General features: G+C 49.0%; 9 protein-coding genes across 9 annotated transcripts; 4 read left to right on the forward strand and 5 right to left on the reverse strand.

The window, feature by feature from the left end:
* Positions 1-96: 96 nt before the first annotated feature.
* On the reverse strand, positions 97-1,463 carry PGRI_014350 (cystathionine gamma-lyase CYS3; the record flags this gene model as incomplete). The annotated part of the gene is made up of 4 exons (XM_040789148.1): positions 97-654; positions 714-1,158; positions 1,214-1,299; positions 1,356-1,463. 4 exons carry the CDS (start codon positions 1,461-1,463, stop codon positions 97-99), a joined length of 1,197 nt encoding a protein of 398 aa, XP_040646101.1.
* Positions 1,464-2,146: 683 nt separating this feature from the next.
* PGRI_014360 (DNA-directed RNA polymerase III subunit RPC25) lies at positions 2,147-3,040 on the reverse strand (the record flags this gene model as incomplete). Its single annotated transcript, XM_040789149.1, has 7 exons — positions 2,147-2,191; positions 2,242-2,419; positions 2,473-2,536; positions 2,589-2,675; positions 2,729-2,825; positions 2,881-2,979; positions 3,029-3,040. 7 exons carry the CDS (start codon positions 3,038-3,040, stop codon positions 2,147-2,149), a joined length of 582 nt encoding a protein of 193 aa, XP_040646102.1.
* Positions 3,041-3,311: 271 nt separating this feature from the next.
* On the forward strand, positions 3,312-5,363 carry PGRI_014370 (CCCH zinc finger protein; the record flags this gene model as incomplete). The annotated part of the gene is made up of 1 exon (XM_040789150.1): positions 3,312-5,363. One exon carries the CDS (start codon positions 3,312-3,314, stop codon positions 5,361-5,363), a length of 2,052 nt encoding a protein of 683 aa, XP_040646103.1.
* An 801-nt stretch (positions 5,364-6,164) lies between these two features.
* Positions 6,165-6,905, forward strand: PGRI_014380 (GPI anchored serine-threonine rich family protein; the record flags this gene model as incomplete). The annotated part of the gene is made up of 2 exons (XM_040789151.1): positions 6,165-6,378; positions 6,433-6,905. The coding sequence occupies 2 exons, from the start codon at positions 6,165-6,167 to the stop codon at positions 6,903-6,905; spliced, it is 687 nt and encodes a 228-aa protein (XP_040646104.1).
* Positions 6,906-8,610: 1,705 nt separating this feature from the next.
* Positions 8,611-9,764, forward strand: PGRI_014390 (uncharacterized protein; the record flags this gene model as incomplete). Its single annotated transcript, XM_040789152.1, has 3 exons — positions 8,611-8,859; positions 8,924-9,231; positions 9,287-9,764. 3 exons carry the CDS (start codon positions 8,611-8,613, stop codon positions 9,762-9,764), a joined length of 1,035 nt encoding a protein of 344 aa, XP_040646105.1.
* Positions 9,765-10,379: 615 nt separating this feature from the next.
* On the reverse strand, positions 10,380-11,671 carry PGRI_014400 (uncharacterized protein; the record flags this gene model as incomplete). The annotated part of the gene is made up of 3 exons (XM_040789153.1): positions 10,380-11,162; positions 11,214-11,451; positions 11,514-11,671. The coding sequence occupies 3 exons, from the start codon at positions 11,669-11,671 to the stop codon at positions 10,380-10,382; spliced, it is 1,179 nt and encodes a 392-aa protein (XP_040646106.1).
* A 2,593-nt stretch (positions 11,672-14,264) lies between these two features.
* On the forward strand, positions 14,265-14,974 carry PGRI_014410 (uncharacterized protein; the record flags this gene model as incomplete). The annotated part of the gene is made up of 2 exons (XM_040789154.1): positions 14,265-14,576; positions 14,639-14,974. 2 exons carry the CDS (start codon positions 14,265-14,267, stop codon positions 14,972-14,974), a joined length of 648 nt encoding a protein of 215 aa, XP_040646107.1.
* Positions 14,975-15,130: 156 nt separating this feature from the next.
* Positions 15,131-16,044, reverse strand: PGRI_014420 (uncharacterized protein; the record flags this gene model as incomplete). The annotated part of the gene is made up of 2 exons (XM_040789155.1): positions 15,131-15,673; positions 15,736-16,044. 2 exons carry the CDS (start codon positions 16,042-16,044, stop codon positions 15,131-15,133), a joined length of 852 nt encoding a protein of 283 aa, XP_040646108.1.
* Positions 16,045-16,580: 536 nt separating this feature from the next.
* Positions 16,581-18,224, reverse strand: nop12 (rRNA-processing protein NOP12; the record flags this gene model as incomplete). The annotated part of the gene is made up of 2 exons (XM_040789156.1): positions 16,581-18,053; positions 18,105-18,224. The coding sequence occupies 2 exons, from the start codon at positions 18,222-18,224 to the stop codon at positions 16,581-16,583; spliced, it is 1,593 nt and encodes a 530-aa protein (XP_040646109.1).
* Between the last annotated feature and the right edge of the window lie 342 nt (positions 18,225-18,566).

Here is an 18,566-nt window from a genome sequence, read left to right on the forward strand (position 1 = left end):
AACTCATAATGTCATATCCAAGTGATCAACAACCAATGCAGTCTATTCTAGATAGTATTTAAATGCAAGCCAAAACACTGCAATTAAGAGTCGCGTTTAAGCCAACTTAGCAGCCTTGCTGAGGGCCTGCATCACATCGGCGTGCAGATCCACAGAGTCCTCAATACCACAGCTCATGCGCACAAGATCATCGAAGACACCGGCGGCCTCACGCTGTTCCTTGGGAATACCAGCGTGGGTCATGCTAGAGGGAACCTCGCACAGACTCTCAACACCTCCCAGACTCTCGGCGAGGGTGAAGACCTTAGTGAACTTGCAGAAATCGTGAGCAGCCTTCTGGCCACCCTTAATGCGGAAGCTAAGCATACCACCTCCCATACCGTCACGGTGCTGCTTGAGGGCAATAGCGCGGTCGGGGTGGGAGTCAATGCCGGGGTAGTTGACGGAGATAACGTGAGGGGAGGCCTCAAGGGCCATGGCGACGATAGTCGCGTTCTTGGTTGCCTCGCGTGCGCGCAGGTGCAGGGTCTTAAGACCACGGTGGGCGAGCCAGCAGTCGAATGCGGAGGGGACGGCACCGATGGCGTTCTGGAGGAAGCTGAGACGCTCCTTGAGAGCCTCGGAGTTAAAGGCGGCCACGCCCATCAGGACATCCTAGATTTCAGTTAGCAAACTTGATGTTGATAAACCCTAGGTTGAAAGTAAGAACTCACGGAGTGACCATTAATGTACTTAGTGACGGAGTGGACAACAATGTCGGCACCGTGGTCCAATGGGTTCTGGACGTAGGGGCTCATGAAAGTGTTATCGACAACGACCTGAATGTTGTGCTTGTGGGCAATGTTGGCAATAACCCGGATATCCACCAAGCCAAGAGTAGGGTTGGAGGGGGTCTCGATCCAAATGAGCTTGGTCTCGGGGCGGATCAATTGCTCCACATCCAGCTCAATGGAAGGGGTGAAGGTGACCTGGACACCGTGCGCCGAAGCAACCTTGGTGAAGTATCGGTGGGTACCTCCGTAAACATCGGAGACCGAAACGACGTGCGAGCCAGCAGCAAGGGATTGGAGAACGTTGGCGGTAGCGGCGGAGCCGGAGGAGAAGGCAAGAGCGTACTTGGCGTGCTCGAGAGCTGCGACGGCTTGCTCGAAGTTATCACTGCGGGAGTATTAGCCCTGGTCAATGTGTTGAGAGTCTGTACTAGTAAACTGACCGGTTGGGGTTGGAGCTGCGAGTGTACTCGTACAGACCGACGGGGCTTCCGACACTGGTCTGAGCATATGTGGTCGACAGGGAGATCTAATAGCATTATTAGGACCGTCTTATCTTCTCCAGGGCTAGATTGATGAGCTTACCGGAGCAATAACAGCGCCGGTCACCGGGTCGTGGGGGGAGCCAGCGTGGACAGCCAGTGTCCCAAAGCCGCGCTCAGCAGTGTGTCCGTTTTCTGTGGTGGAGACCATTGTGTATAGAGAAGATAATTTGAAGACAATTGAGAGAGAGAGGCGAGGGGTATATGTTTATCGATAAGATGAGATCTTTGTATGACTCGGTCTTTAAAATTAGAACTCGGATTGCGAATCTGATTGATAATCAATGGCGAAAACAGGTACAATGGCTGCTTCCGGGATGTTTTGGAAAAATTCAACCGAAAAAAAAAAATTCATCAACGGATTATATTTTACATACAATCAATCCCTCTGGGGCAGATGGCGATGAATCGCAGGATTACGACTGGACGAGAGGCCGACGGTGCTCCACCGGGCCAATTCTTCTCGGAGAATCAAAGTGGGACACTCCGATGCGTCGGAGTATCGGAGTGTTCGGTACTTGCCGGTATCTCCTAATTGGTCTATACCTTTGCTTGGAACATCATTGTATACATCTTTTGTCTTTCTATTGCTTTGAAAAGGGTTAGATGCGCATGCTGGCCAACTCTGAATTCCTCCTCGTGTCCAATATAAACCTTAGGATATTACGTTACATTGTCAGCTGGACATATTACGTACAATCACTCGGTCTATGTATTCATTGGCATTCGTATGGGTATCTGATCTGACTATGAAAGAAATTGTATGGGCGCTGAGAAGGGGCCGCAATAGATCAACAAAAAGACGGTCTAATTTAACAAATGACGACATCCAGGCTACCACCAAGTGATAGGTCCGGTGCCACCCATTTGCATAGAGCCCTAGAAGATCGTCAGTGAGAGTTAAGAAACTTCCATATGGAGAAACCTACCAGAATGGAATACGGAGGGCGCCTCTCCTGTGGAGTTTCATCCGCAACATCTGGTGCATTGGGGATTTGGTCATGCCATTCCTCTGACTCAACTCGGAATCGAACAACTTCTCCTACATCGAAGAAGAATTCTGTTCCACCTTCACTCTCCCAGATCCATACCTGCTCGGCATAGTCACTGCAAGACACATTAGTATTTCTAACCTTTAGTATGAGGTGGGACCAGCTCACAATCGGGACTTTTCCATAAGCATCTGCGGAGGGATCAGAATGTCATTGAAGAATTCAAGGCCAACTGGAGTTTGTTAGTTTTGGAGGAGGACTGAGTTTTCATGATTGGAACGGACTCTTGATTCCATGTTCTGTGCCGCTAGAAATCTTTCCCAGCATGATCTCTCCTTTGAAAGGCCGGAAGACAATCATGCGGAATTTAACTGTGTAAGAGTCAGTATAGATCTCAGACTTGATAGAAGGTAGTATCATTCACCATTGACATTAACCAAACCGGTTCCGTGGCCAATCAGGCCATCGGAAGACTCAAGTAGGTCATAGAAGCTGATGCAAAGGCCAATTTTTTGAATGACCTAGAGGGCAGAATCAGCACTAAGAAACTGGCAAGAAAAAGCCTGAGTTCCACACTTTATTGGCGTATTTTGCATTAATGTTGTCTTCGAGTGCGACTGCACTGAACTTGGAGAAATCCTCAGGCGAAATCTGGATCAAGTCCGATATGGTAGTCTGCCAGCGTTAGTTAGACATGGTTTTTATATATGGACATAAAACTTACCAAGATAAACATTTTAATGATGGTGAGGGTATAGACAGAAGTATGTAATTGATTAGACAGTAACAAAGTGACCAGATGTGAGTCTCTTTTCACCTTTTACCATTGTCGTACCCAAAGAAGCAATCGAAAACCTTTTGAGATTCTTCGTCCGCCAGAATCCCGCTCTCACGTGACTCCGGAACGGAAGCTTTCAATCTCAACCTCAACTCCGCTAACACGCTAAATCCAAGAGATTATTCCTGTGTTTGTGCTGGAGTCTCTGGAAACCCCAAAGGCTCTCGTCATGACCTCACAGGGGTTTTCTTTCCCGCCCCCGCCGCCTCCGCCGCCGGCAACGACTCAGGCGCCGACTCAGCACCCGACCCAACACGGACAGAATTGGGGCGGACATGGCGGACACAATGGGGGACATGGCGGAGGTCAGCGGGGACGTGGAAGAGGACAAGGCAACCGAGGCCGGGGAGGTAATCATGCAGCAAGTGGACAAGCGCCGCCATACCTTCCTCCTACAGGGTTCAACTACGCGCAACCAGTGTATGGCGGATATCCTCAACCTCTTCCAACAGCATCTTATATGCCTCCTCAACCCTACCATCATGGACAAACACCCGCTTTTCAGAATCCTCAAAACCCGCCCTCATTTCCATCTCAACAATATCCTCAGTCGGTAGCTTCGGGGAGCTATCAACACTACAATACGCACAACCTTCCCACACCTTACCCTCCTACACCCCCGACGTACATGCAAGGCTTACCGACACCTCCTCATGGCCATCAACCAAACAATCAACCAATGATGCCCCCCATGTCATGGCGCAATGACATGCCAGGTGCGGCGCCATACATGGGAGCTCAATCAGGGCAAACACGAGGGCCGCGACCTCATGCGCACGGCAATCAGGGTCCGAAGCCCAAGCACAACCATAAGCGGGATCATTCATCTGCATTCAACAAGCCCCAAGCAACTGCACCACGGACTCCCGCTGCTCCTGCCGTCCCAAGCTTCGGCAACCCTCTGCCCTCGAAGCCACCACCAGCCGCCGACTCCACACCTAATAGGAAGACAAAGAAGAGAAAACGGAAGCACAATCAGCTCGGACTGACCCCTCATACCGAAGAACACGAGTCAAGCGAAGAAGAGGCTGACGAAGACGAAGAAGCAAAGCTAGCGCAAAGTGGAGGTGATGCTGCACCACTTCAGGTCTCATACAAAGGGAAAACATCTACATTACAAACACCATCCGATATTGCTGCTTGGATTGCAGAGCGTAGGAAGAAATTCCCCACTAAAGCTCGGGTCGAAGAAAAGAAGAAGTCCATGGAGGAAGCAAAGGCAGCCCGTGAGGCAGCGCGTCTACAAAAACAAAAAGAGCAACAGGAAAAGCGAAAAGAGCATATACAAAAGCAAAACGAACACAAGACAGAAACTGCAGATGCAACGACAAATGCGCAACGCAGGGAGAAGATTCGGCGCAACCTTGAGCGCGAGGAGAAACGGATCCAAAAAGCTATGGCTGAGACCGAAGCTGCTCGTCTCCGAATGGAAGCTCTACAGAAGGAGGCACTGAGCCTAAATGCAGATCTTAGCCAAGAGGAAGATACTGGTATCACACCCGCGCCCCAACATCCGGCCCTTGACCCAGTTATTGAGACTAAACCCGAAACCCCGTTACCAGAACCAACTACTAAAACCGAAACCGAAGATCCGGTACCAGAGCCAGCCATCAACGCTGGACCTGAAACTGCAGTGACGGATATAATTATACCAACCGAGCCTGGCCCAACCCCAGAGCCTGTCCAATCAGCCGACCCCGTTTCCCACGCGACAGAGGTGCAGGGAGATCCTGGAATCCTGCTCGAGTCCAAAGATCTCGAGGCTACGATTAAGACCGAACACCCCATTGACCATGGCTTGGATGACATGGAGATCACATCCAATCATGAGGCCAGTGATTGGACCTCCTCGGATGCTTCTGGCTCAGATCCCGACTCCGACTCTGAAAGTGACGACTCCGCGCCAGAGCAAGCAACTTCACGTCGCACGGGACCAGAGCGAGTCCCACCCCCACCCCGCGAAGGCAAAAAGACTGTGTGCCGTTACTTTGCGCGTAATGGGCATTGTAACCGTGGCGACCAGTGTAAATTCCTTCATGAGAATGACTCTGAACGAAAGACCAAGGCAAAGCCTACAGAAAAGAAGGCAAAAGAGACGAAACGCAAGGGACTTTATCAAGCTGTGGGAGCTCCATTGATTTTTGCTATTGAAATTGTACTGACATGGATTAGTTGCTGGACCGACAGGCAGAAGACGATGACCGTCGAGCAATGGAAGTGATCTCCTGGCTCGGTCAGAATGATATGTTGGTTAACGCCCCACACGATACCCCAATAAATTAGCGTCAGAACTGGATCTACAAGATACGAAACATTTCATACGCAAGGAAGTGAAATGGTCATAGCTTGGGAGGCGTAGGGGGGGCTTTGGCTGAATTTATAACTTGGATGAAGATCCGAACCTTGTCAACACGCGAGGAAAATAGTTAAAAAAAAAAATAAAAGGAAGATAACTTGAGAGAATTCTTTCAAGTTGTGGTTTTCAATCTAAATTTATCTTAGACCTGTTAAAATAGTAAGACAAGGCGAAGTGACTATAGCCGACGAAAGTGGATATAGTCATTTAAGGTCACCTCGAGGTTCGACCAGTCAATTTCAGTCATTCCCTGCCAAGAGAGACCAAAATGGCCCGTTAATGGTCCAAAGACTCGTGGAATCAACGCCACGCTTTTATCTTTTTCGCTCTTTACTCCTCTTTGGTCCTCTCGGGCCCTCGCGGATCCTCTCAAGGATAGACAATGGCCAATCATTTACCTTGCTTCTTTTATATTTGTTTTTCTTTTTCCCTTTGACTTTGCCGGTCATTACCTAGCTCCTTATTCCATGGGGCACATGCCCTTTTACTAGTTATAAAGCAACCTAAATGGCCCCCCCGTGTCCGGGTATTCGGCCTTTTCTTCCATATTCGCCTCTTTAACGCCTTCCACTCTTTTGAGGCTTTTTGTACGATTTCACTCTTTTAATCTGCATCTCCCACTTCTGCATTTCCAACCTTATATATCCAACCTTATATATATACATAATGCGTTTCTTCGTCTCCCTCGCTGTGGCCGCCATGGCCGCCGTCGCCGTGGCCGACAGCAAAGCCAACCCCTTTAACATTCCCACCGATGGTTACACCTTCAAGACCGGCGAGCCTACTGCCCTGACCTGGGACCCTACCACCAAGGGCACTGTCAGCCTGATCTTGCAATGGGGAGCCGTGATGACCGGTAACTCCGGAACTGTCATTGCCTGTAAGCAAACACAATTCCAAAATGACTCAATCATCCCCTACTAACTTTCCCTAGCGAACATTGATAACAGCGGTAGCTACACCTGGGATGTGCCCTCTAGCCTGGCCGCCCAGCCTGACTACACTATTAAGATCGTCTCGGATGACGATAGCGACGACTACAACTACATCGGTCGTTTCACCGTCGAGGGCTCCACCGTCTCTGTGACTTCTTCTGCCAGCTCGACCAAGGAGTCCACCACCAAGGAGTCCACCACCGAGTCATCCACCAAGGCCACCCGCACCACTACCTCAGATGAGTCCAGCACTGCTTCGTCCAAGCCTACCAGCTCCCCCAGCATGACCACCGCTTCCAGCACTTCCGCCAGCGCAACCCCTAGCGAGACTCCTAGTGAGACCCCCGAGAGCTCCAGCGCTGCTGCCTCCACCACCGCTGCCCAGACCACCGTGCCCACCGCTAACGCCGGTGTTGCCAACCGTGTCTCCGGTGGCTTGCTGGCCCTTGTTGCCGGTGCTTTGATGCTGTAAATTTCTATACCGATCTTGTCATGAACGAGACCTAGAGTCGTGTTCATATGCTTTATTGATATATACATATTTTTTCCCCTTCACTTCTCCGATTGGCTGTATTTGAAACAGCCAATCAATTTGTCTTATTGCCTTTTATGGGGCTGTACAAAACATCCCATCTCTATGTGATGGCTTTTTGTATTTTTTTCTATTGTGTGCCCCAGCGTTAATGATATACTCAATCTACTTGTGTCAAATCTCTTTGATCGTCGGAAATGAGGGGGGAAATAATTAATTTGGATCGTCCCGCGTCCACTTTTAATTGTAGTCTAATCTCGCTAAAATATTTGCAAAAGTCCCTTTTCCCTTTTATAAGGGCTTATTGTGCTTTATAGGCAAATGGATGTTACCTCGGATACTAAATACGAGGTCTCAGTAAGGGGGTTTAGTCCGGACTTCGTGACTCTTTTACCCCAGTAAATAATGGAGTTCAAAATCGCAAATCTCCTTAAGGATTTTCTGTTCTCCACAGAATTGGGACTATTGGGGCCATTAGGGTGGGATTTGACGTTTGAACACAATTTCGGGCTTACATTCTACTTCTGGTTTTTTTTTTATTAATTTGTCTACTTTCAATTTAATTTTCCTAATTTTATGATTTATTTTGTATTAAATTCCAGGTTGATCTCTGTGGTGAGAATGCGACTTTATACCAAGGTTTACACATGAACACCCAAACTATACTCCATAGAGGTACATAAAACTATATATTCCGACCATACGGACCTTGGAATTTGTCTCAAACTTGCTGTGCCTGACTCGTGACCCTCACACATGCACTAGGTACCACTGCGATGAAATGACAATCCGAACGACGCGACGTTTCAAGTCTCCGTGAACGATATCATTACCATCTGGACTACTCCGTACTTCTTTCTCAATATTTAGAGGTGCTGTATGCTGTACTCTTGTACTCCCTAGGGCTCAGGCTATGCTAGGCACCCGCGCTATGATAAAGCAACCCTGGCATGAGCACCCAAGCCTGCATGTCTCTCGACACACCGCATGAACAACATGGGAGCCCCAAGCAAAATCACCATATTACTCAAGTCCAGCCTTACTAATAACACCCCGCCAACGTCATCAAAAGCTCACCTCCAAGCAAGGGTCTTCACAAGTCCATCGCAGGAACAGTCCCACTCCACCTCGTGTCTACGCCGTGAGGAAAGCAAGACCCCTAGCATTATGCAGGGTTTGGCTGGAAATTCTAAAATTTCCAGTCCATTCAGTCAAGCCACGGGTTCTGGACCCGGTCGCTGATCTATCAAGGCCCTCAAGGAAATGTGATTGCCTATATGCAATAGATGCAGAAGCCATGCGGAAACTGGGATCGTCGTCATCCACTTTCTTTTGAAATATTAATGGCCCAGCTTGTTCTTTGTGTTACTTTGTCACGCTAGGCTGTCCGTTATTGGTTGCTTGCTGCGAACGATGACAGCTGGGTTTGCAATGATCGAACCCCTAGCATACAGTTGCCATGGGCCCGAGTAAGATCCATGGGATTTCCTTCCATTCGAATGTGGACTATTCTGCATTTGCTTATAAAAGTCCTGCATCCTCCCTAGGGGTTGATTCTTTTTATTTAGTTGCCATTGAAAGCTCAAGCCAGAGCTGCCTTCTGATATATCTACTTTAAGATCTATCCAAAGAACAGGGATCTACTATGTTATCCAAATTCATTTTCGCGGGCGCAACCCTAGTGGCGCTCTCCGGCCTAGCCAATGCCCAGACAAACATCACCGAGAAAGACTGCGCCTCCACATCCGAGTACTCAAAGTGCAACAGGGATGTCGCGGACAAGTGGAGCTCCTGTCTCCGAGGCTGCAACGGCAATGGCAACTGTGCCGTGGATTGTGGCTGCGAGTCCCACCAGAAGTATATAAATTGTATGGCGGAGTCATGCTGGAACCAGGTATGTTATACACCTTTCAAACGAACACCCTTAAAGTCCATAAACACATACTAACAATACCCAGGTCTACTCCTGCAAATACCAGCTCTTCGTCCAGCAATACTTCGCCGTCTGCCCAAGCGCCAAAGAACCAATCCCCTTCTGGCCACCCCCGGCGAACGCCCCAAACCGCTGCTCCTGCGATCTAGGCAAAGTCACCCAAACAACCCTCTCATCCCGCAACCAGCAGATAAAATGCATGCGCGACGTCACCGACAAACTCACCGCAGACATCGGCAACATCCCCGACCTATCGAATCTAAACAACGGTCTTGATATCGCCAACCGCGCCTCGGACTGCGCCTGCTGCGGAGCCAGTGCTAGTATCTCCGCGTAAGTGAACCCCCCCAACCAACAAACTTTGTAAACAATCACCTAACAGCCACAGCTCATGGGATATCTGCCCACACACCAACCCCACCCTCGCCGGCGTAGGAATGTGGGATGTCTTCTTCCCCTCCGACCTCCCAAACCTATACACCTCCCTCCCGAACTGGGCATGGTCGTCATGCGACGCAACGCTCCAGGATACGAAGTGCCGGGACCTTGGATTCACAGATATAGACAAGTTCTATAAGCCAGGCGATTTCCCTAAGAACGGTACTTCGACTCTGTATGAAGTTGGTGGAACAGTTTCGGCGCCGCCCAGTGGGACTGTGCTTGTTTGGTCGCAGGCTTCGACTACTTATACCGTTTCGGCGACGGGGTATGATCAGAAGGCTGTTGCTAGTCAGAGTGAGTATCGTGCTACGGCTACTGGGAGTGATGTGGCGTTTGCGACGCAGACTTCTGATAGTGGGGCTGGGGTTGTGAGGGGTGGTGTTGGGGCTGTTGTGGCTGCTGTTTTTGCGGTTGCTATGTTGTGATTTGAATAAAATAGATGGTAGGGGGAGGGATGTGGGATTGGATGTGTCCACGGTATTTCATGATGTGATGTGACCGGATTATGGGATGGATGGTATATGGCATTGATGACTAGGGCTACTTTGGAGTTATGTTGGAGGAGATGGGTATACGACTCAAATGATGAACAATCCAATGCATTTTTTGCTTTCATATCTTCAAAGACTAGTATCAATTGTAGATCTCCATACTAGGCAATGGCCAAAACTCCGCTAGTTGCTCACTTTCTGACCGTTGGTCCATATGTTTCCTTCAATATATTTCGGGTCCTGAGGTCTGGATACGCGGACGTCCAATTCGAATTATGCGGGCTTAGCGTTGCTGATTATTATGGCCCCAACTAGTGATGAATGGCAAGGACATTTCGTGGTAAATTTGAGCAAAAGAACACCTGCTCTTAATTGTAGCTTGCAACAGCTATAAAATTATATAAAAAGGTCCCGAAGCCGCCCAGAACGCCAATTACTCCATAGAAATCGGTATCAAACGTTGGAATCATAGCCCGCTAGACAATGCACGGGCACCTCGTCAGTGTCCTGTAAACCAGAAAGCACAAACTTTACAAAAGCCAAACAGAATCATGCAACCCACGACGGGACAACCCGCTTCAGGAACTTCATGAACTTCCAGAACCCAACCGCATACTCCTCATTTCCATGAGGATCCACGACTCTCTCAGGGAACGCAATACCAGCACCAAACAGCCCGGGGATATCAGACGCGCTACCAGGCTCGTGGAACGCGCCCGTATCATGATCAAAGCTCATAAGAAGGGGCACGCCATTCTTTGTGAGAGTAGGGAGCGAGGCACGGCTATACCCAACCGCCTGGACGAGATAGTCACACGAGGGCAAGTATTTCTGGTACTGGGCGGATTCAATCTCCTGTCCGCCGGCGCAGTCAATCTTGGCCAGGACCTGGCCAGCAGGTGAAGTGGCAAGCTTGTCGTCTTCTAGTTCGGCGCGGGCGAAGTTCGCAGCTAGGCCCTTGAGACCGGTGTTATCGCGTAGGATCCAGCCGTCCTTGTACTCTGCGTAGCGGAGGGCGTGACGGGTGAACCAGTTAATGCGTAGGAGGGGGTGGGAGGTTTGGGCGAGCTGGGTGAGGTTCAGGATTGCGAGAATGGCGCTGTGGGAGGCGCCGACGATGGCGACGGAGATTGGCCGGTCTGTGGGGAGGGTGGTTGCTAGATCGCTGGGCTTGAGAACTAGGTCGAGGTCCAGGCGTTGGATGTTTAGTCCTGCGACTGGGATGGGGGCTGTTGTGGGGAAAGAGCCTGTGCAGAGGATCAGGCGGGTGGCCTCGATGGTCTCGAGATCTTCGGATGAATTCTGTTTAATGGAAATGGTCCAGTTGGAGGTCTGATGTCGTGATTAGTCTCGGTACAGAAGTAGTGTAGCAAAATCACTAACCGTTTCGTTCAGGTTTGCTGATTTGACAAGGCCATGGCATGCGTATACTTCCTCCATCTTGAGCAGACCGTCTGTTAGGGTGCGAACCATATCCGCTGCGTAACCAAGGGCGCAGGTTGATTCTTGGTCGAGTTTGGCCAATTTGGTGAATGCATTAGGTGATTTGGTGTTATCGATCACTTTCTGGAAAGGTTGCGTGGCTTTTGCGAACGCTTGGAATAATGAAACCTTGGTGTTGCTAAAGGTATTCTCGTTAGTATATTCCGGTCTGTGTTTACGTGTCGATGATCCGGTACAAACCTAGGAACTTCGCGGTACTTGTTATGGACTCTGCCGCCCTCGAAAGAGGGATCAATCCATGCGATTGTACCCAGCTGGCGCTCCAACAAGTTTCCCATTACGGCGACTCCAGCGGGACCGGCTCCTACGACAACCGCGGCGCATTTCCGAGTAGCCATGTTGGATGATTGAAAGATGTGAGTAAGAATAGGAAAGCAAGTATGGGAAGCAAATCAAAGCGGAATGGAAAGAATGTACGGAGTAAACCGGTGTTTATTTGAATAACTAAACAGATTCACAGCAGATATCGTGACATGGTCGGGGTTTAAAAAGGGGGAGGTATCGGCCAAGACCCAGGGAGCGACATCATCGGCGATGGAATGTTAGTATTTTCATGCAGATAACGCAACATCCAGCCGGGACATCGCCATAGAGCGGGAACAGTCATTCTCGTTGGAGGTCCCCTGTGACACATGTAGCTCTCGGACGAGATGGGTCGCCGGTCTATCGGCAAATAATGGCCAATCCATTCTGCCCCAATGGGGATCTTCGTCCTAAAATTGCCTGACGTTTGGGCGGTCTGTTATGGTTCAGTAGCTATCAGACGGCGACTCATTCGGTGACTCAGCGTTGAATCGGCGACTGAACTCCACTGTGCGCTTCCCGTCGGCCTGTCGGCAGCGTCGATCCGTAAGGGCAAGAGGTGCTCATGGGATAACACCCATTTTCATGGCATATGTGGGAATATTGTAAGTACACGGTTGGACAGCATGACGTCCAAAATTTGAGAGAAATAAAAAGTAAAGTAGCTTGAGGAGGCCGTTGGCTTTATATTGTGTTGTTTTGGCGTCGATCAGACAGGCTTGGCAGAATGGCGTGATCAATTTGGTGCCTTCAGGGCCAATCAGGGCTTAGTAAGTATACAGAACTTTAATTACTCTAATGAGGCTATACATATATGGGCTATACATATACTGAAGAGTACGCGAGGTGGCGGTCTGAATCCTCGTAATTTGTTTCATTTCTCATTCCTAACATAATGCGGCAACGAGCACATATGTCCTAAGTACATGCTTCATTCATCCGACGACTTCTTCTCTCTTTCAAATAGAATATGGCCGGTATATTGTCCCTGCTGATTATGGTAAATATGAGCTGTCTGGGCGATGTTATGTCGGAATTGCTCTTCAGTTGCAAACATCGCTGTGGCGTGCGGAGTATGATCGGGCTGGCTCGTGTGTGATGGGCTCCTGCAATAGTAGGATTCTTGAAGATGGTAACTTCTGCTGTTCATATATTTGTAATGTGCTAACTTGAGGATGGCGATAGTGAAGTGAGCCATGCCAGGTCTCTTAGAAGCCTCTTCGGTGAGCTACAGGGTGGAATTGCACAGAGGCAGATTCTCTGCGTGAGTTTGAGGGTGCGGCGACGAATGGGAGGCATAATGAATAGTAGTGAACTCCAGTTTCGTGTAGATGAATAAGCGTAGGTATCTTTTTTCCCTCTAGGCGTAAATACCATTTTGGAAAGCAGCAGGGAGTTCGAATCTTGGTTCACGTCTTCTTCCTGGGATTGTATAGCGTATGAGTATGCAGGCGCTTCATCCAACTGGAGCAAGAACTCAAAGCCAAACGCCGGGTGGGATACTTCCCGGAACATACAGATGTTGACAGTAAAGAGTGCGGAATCAGCCTATTTCTGTAGCCCATAAGCCCGTAAAATCCAGTCTCCGACATGAGAAATCAAAACATAGTGATCATCATAGAGTGCACCCTCCACCTTCTATCTCTCACACTATTCTCACTTCTCCCCTCACTTTACTCTCACTTCGCTTCTCTGTAACCTCCCCCTGCCTCAGTTTCAATTGGTGGTGGCTTTTGCGCTAGGGGTGCTAGGTATGAGGCTCCTTTTTCGGATGCATGTCATTGGCTATTGTTTTCGGCAAGGTACCACATCATCCGTTGCCTTGACCCGCAAGGCACCTGGGTATCCGATCACTTTGCCCTCACCCTATACACAGAAAACTCCGGTCTTATCTCATGATCATCCCTTGGATAATACCGACCCGTGTTACCACTTTAAGGAGGGTCTCACCGCTTTGCATTGTCTCTAGGACCATATGTGTCCATTCAAACAAGAGTCAGGTGTACCAGCCCCTTTACATTTCTACCGTTGAGGCTGAGCCACTTAATCGCTATCGACAAGGTGGCTATCACCCGCTCACTTTTGGGGAATACTTGAAAGATAGAAGGTATAAGGTGCTCCATAAACTGGGGTGGGGAGGCTACTCCACAGTTTGGGCGGCCAGAGATCAAAGGTCAGATAAGCCGATGTGCCTCGCGGTAGTTCTACCTAACTAACGGGAAAGTCGAATGCTTGTAGGGAAAGGACATACGTTGCTGTCAAAATTTCCGTTGCAGAAAGCGAGGACATGCGAGAGCTCCAAACTATGAAAGAGCTTGCGTCTTATCAACCTCGCCCGAAACATATAGTGCATATGCTTGATGACTTCTACATAAAGGGCCCAAATGGATCTCATAAATGCCTAGTCTATGAACTTCTAGGGCCCAATGTTCCAGATACAATTGATATACAATTTCCAGGTAGTAGACTTCCTGGAAAGCTTGCCAGAAGTATTGCCAAGCAATGTTTGATCGGGCTCGATAGTCTACACCAACGAAAGATTGGGCATGGAGGTAAATCACTTTCTTAGCGACATTCGTATACTGCTCACTTAATATAGATCTACATACCCGCAATTTGGCCTTCACAATGCAAGGCATAGACGGTTTAACAGAGGAAATGTTCATTGAGATGCTAGGTAAACCAGATATTGGCTATGTCAAAAGACGCGATGGGAAAGATCTGGAACCTGGGATACCCGAATACATCGTGAGGCCCACCTCATATCCCAGGTATTCTCGGGATCTGGCTCAGACTGTCAAAATAATCGACTTCGGGGAGTCATTTTTGCACACTGCTATTCCTGAAACACTACATACACCTTTAGCTCTTCGGGCACCGGAAGTTGTATTTCAAGATCCCATTGATTATCGTGTCGATTTGTGGAGCATGGGCTGCATGGTAAGGGAAATTGTCCTCGGGCAAAACTTCAAAAAGAAACAAAAGTTGACAGTGGTTTGCAGCTCTTTGAACTATTCGCGGGCCAGCCACCTTTCGACACCATGATAACGCCCGCAATTCTTGTTGGCCAAATGCGAGAGATGGCAATAGATGATCTACCGGAAAGATGGCAAGAGAAATTGAATACGATGAAAGCAGAGGACAGCAGGGCCACAGAAATCTCCGGTCACAACTTGCAGGAATGGCTAGAAGAAATTTACTTCGATAGCCCGAGGCCCGATCTCTCCCGTCAGGACATAGTGAGGCTAGGACAGATCGTTGGAAAGCTATTGCATTTCGAGCCATCTGCAAGAGCGTCAGCGAAAGAAGTTCTTGATGACCCTTGGTTTGACGAATGATCTATCATTATTGCGAAATCTGTGTCATAAACCTTGGCTCTTAGATTCCAGAATACCAAAGTATTATTCTGATTAATCAGTCATTACTGTCAGACGAAAAAAGAACTCAAATCAGACTTTTATATCTACATGTCTGTCGTCAATCTCACCGCTCCTTTATACAGCCCAGTATATCCTCACGATCGCTCGGGAAACGTGGTTCGACCAGCCGGGAAACCTTGCGCGGGCCCAAATGGCAATCGAATCGCCAACCTCCAACTCACGCACTCCATGTCCATCAAGAGTAAGCCGGCCACGACCCAGGTTCTTCTCAATTTCAAAAGCCTCTGGCGAGTCTGCCTGGATATCGTCTCGATAATCCCACACAATGGTATTGTGTTGCATTTCGCTCACATGGGCCCCATTGGCTTGCAATTTGTTGTCGCGCGGCAATAGTAGTGCATCTGCCTCGGTGTAGTGTTTTCGGACTTGTCCACGCTCATTGTCCAGGATTTCTTGCTCAACTCCATCAACGTACATGTTCCTCTTATGCGCCCCGCGAATAACTTCAGTGTCAAACCAAGTCCACGAATATTCATACATGTTGTCGCGGCGCCGCCCGCCGCCTTGGTCGTGCGATGAAATATGGAAGACTATCTTGCGACAAGGGTGTACTCCGCGATGAGGTAGAGGGGTGGGGTTCGATTCTTTCTCCAAGCTCTAAAAAGAAGTTCATCATCAGCGTAGGTCCCATTGGCTAGTTTGCGCACGGATGGATATACATTCCGATCATAGCAAAGGGGAACTGTCTTCAGCAAAACTTGATCACGGTCTTTCTGAATAATCCATTGATCTTGCATTCTCTGCTCTACCGAAGGCCAATATTCCGCAGCATCAACGATCATATCAACGAGCTCCTCGGGCAGACCACGTGGGAGGTACCATTGTAACAATTGCCGAACATTGAGTACATCCGCCAAGGTGGGATCAAATCCTTGGGGTTCTAGACCAGAGGCTGTACCGTCGGTATCTGCAGAGGATTGACAATGGGGCCGGCGCTGGTTTCCCGTGCGAAGTCCGAAAGGTACCATGGTTGTATGCGATTTATGTTCGGTGACACCTGGGCATGTACAAATGTCAATGTTGGACATTGGAATAGAGTAGATGATTCGGCTAAATTAACGGCGCCACACAAAGATCAAGTATGGTGTTCAATTCCCTTTTCGTTTTGTACTACCCGAGTTAGCTATATAGCACTGAGCCATTGTTCGAATTGTTCATACATCTCATCCCTCATACCACATGGAGGTTGAAACATAAGTGATTCAGTTTTGAATCCATTGACCTTGTTAAAAGAAAATTAAATGTAGATATCCAAGAATTTAAATAATCGTGGGGAAAGAAAGTATATACACATGTGATTTATCAATTAAACCTTCATCGTCATTGTGGCTGTTGATCGTTGAAAATGACGTCAAGATCCCCATTTATAGCTCCGCAATTGCTTTTTGTGGAATACGGGCGGTCGATCTAGAATATTATATGCTTCAGGTACATATGCACAATTTCGTCATTCTTCAATGTATATTCAAATGCCCTTCCTAACGCCAAAATACATTTTATTTTTTTAACCTCTTCTGCCACCAGCAGCTTTGTATGCGGCAGCACGCTTGCTGCTTCTGCTTTCTCGCTTGGCCTTCGAGCCACGGCTCTTTTGCTTCATCTTGATGGATGATGATCCCTCAGTAGCGCGGTGACCTTCAAACACGAAAGAGTTGCCAGCAATGGTGCTGTTAGCACTGGCCTTGACCTTAGCCGCACCAGCTCGGCCCAAGAGCCTATTAGCACGTCCCTGCATTGTCTTCTGGGCCTCATCTACACGAGACTTGCTGCCCTCAGGGCCGGAAGGTTCACGCTTCTTAGCGACCTTGCGGGCGCGAGTGACACGCAGCTTGCGGGGAAGCATGGGCGGGAAGTTCTTTCCATTGAGTGGAAGCGACTCCTCAACACCGTTGCTATCGTAGAACTGGACGTAGGCGAATCCTTTGCCAACACGAGTGGTGCTATCACGAATCACGCGGACGAACTCGACGTTCTTCTTGACAGCCTTCTTGTCCTTGCCTCCAGTGTGGGCATTGAAAATGCGCCAGAGACCCTCCTCAATATCGGCGGGAGCACGAGCCTTCTTCTTCTTGCCAGTCTTCTCGTCCTCTTCGGGGGTCTCACTGTCAATGAAAGACAGGTTGCCGACAAAGACACAGCGCTTGTGGTCAATTTCTGCGGGGTGGGCAAGACTATCAACTCGCAAGTGACGGTCCAAAACCATGGTGCCGTTCAAGGCGGCAGGGGCCTTGCGTGCGGCATGGAGAGTGGTGTAGACAGCGTAGGCGTTGGTGCTGGGTGTAGTCTCATCGAGGATCTCGCGCTTCGCGAAGGAAGCACGCTTGGGAATACCACCACCACTGGCGAATGCGACAGAGCGGAAACGAATAGACTCAATCTTGTGCGGGCCGGTGGATTCAGGGAGGGTCGAGCAGAAAGAGACCAGATGTCTAAGAAGTGTCTTCTTGGCAGTCTTGGACCTGATAGCCTCAGTAGAGACATTACCCAGGAACACAGTGCGGTTAGACTTCTCAACTTCATCAGCCTTAGCGGCACCAGTCAAGCTCTCGTGCACAGGGGCAGGGGCGGTCTCCTCTTCATCGCTATCTTCTGATCCAGATGCCTTGTCGGAGTCGTCGCCTTCGTCATCTTCACCATCTTCACCATCTTCGCTACCTTCCTCTTGTTCGGTCTTCTTTTGGCGCTTTGCATATTCGGACTTTCTCTTTTCCTCATCCTTCTCCTCCTCCTTTGCAATGCGACGCATATATGTCTCCTCGACCTCCTCACCGGCACCGCCACGCTTGCGTTTCCGGTTCTGTGTATCGGTAGGTTGTTCTTTTTCCTCTGCGGGCTCAGAATCGCTTTCTTGGGCATCCTCCATTACTTCATCGTCTGAGGCAGATGAGAGGTCCTCCTCTTCAGCATCACCTTCATCCTTTTTCGCCCGTTGGATAGGCTCGACATACTTGACAACAGGGGCTTGTACGGGGCCAGCCTAGAAATTGTCAATTCAAATTCCATTAGTTATACATCAGGATAGACGTACACTTTGCGCAAAAAGCGAGGACAATGTTGGGTCCAGAGATGCCCCGGCAAAGGGAAGAGCGACAGCGGGCTTGCTGGTCTTCTCCTCCGTCTTGGAGGATGACTTTGATTTTTTGCCCATTTTGATGTGTGTTCGGACTGTATTATCGTCTGAAAAGTGAGTGATCAAGACGTGGCTTTGCGATTGACACAGCGCCGATGATAGCTCCGACTTTTTTTTTTCCTTTAGTTTCTGCTTATCGGGTCTTGGCACGGAAAGCTGCTTATCACATGACCAGTACTCTCAAGAGATGAATATTCCTAAGGTACATTGTTCGTTGTATATGGTAGATATGTGTGAATCTCACCTATGGAGAATTTTGTATTAATTTTTCGTCTTGTTATAAGCGTCGCCTTCTTTCTACGTATTCCAGGCTGAGACATTCTTGTTTGGGTTTAGGCGGTAAGCCTGTGGATGGCTGAT

The sequence above is a fragment of the Penicillium griseofulvum genome (assembly GCF_001561935.1).
Source record: "Penicillium griseofulvum strain PG3 chromosome Unknown contig_80, whole genome shotgun sequence".
Lineage (NCBI taxonomy): Eukaryota > Fungi > Ascomycota > Eurotiomycetes > Eurotiales > Aspergillaceae > Penicillium > Penicillium griseofulvum.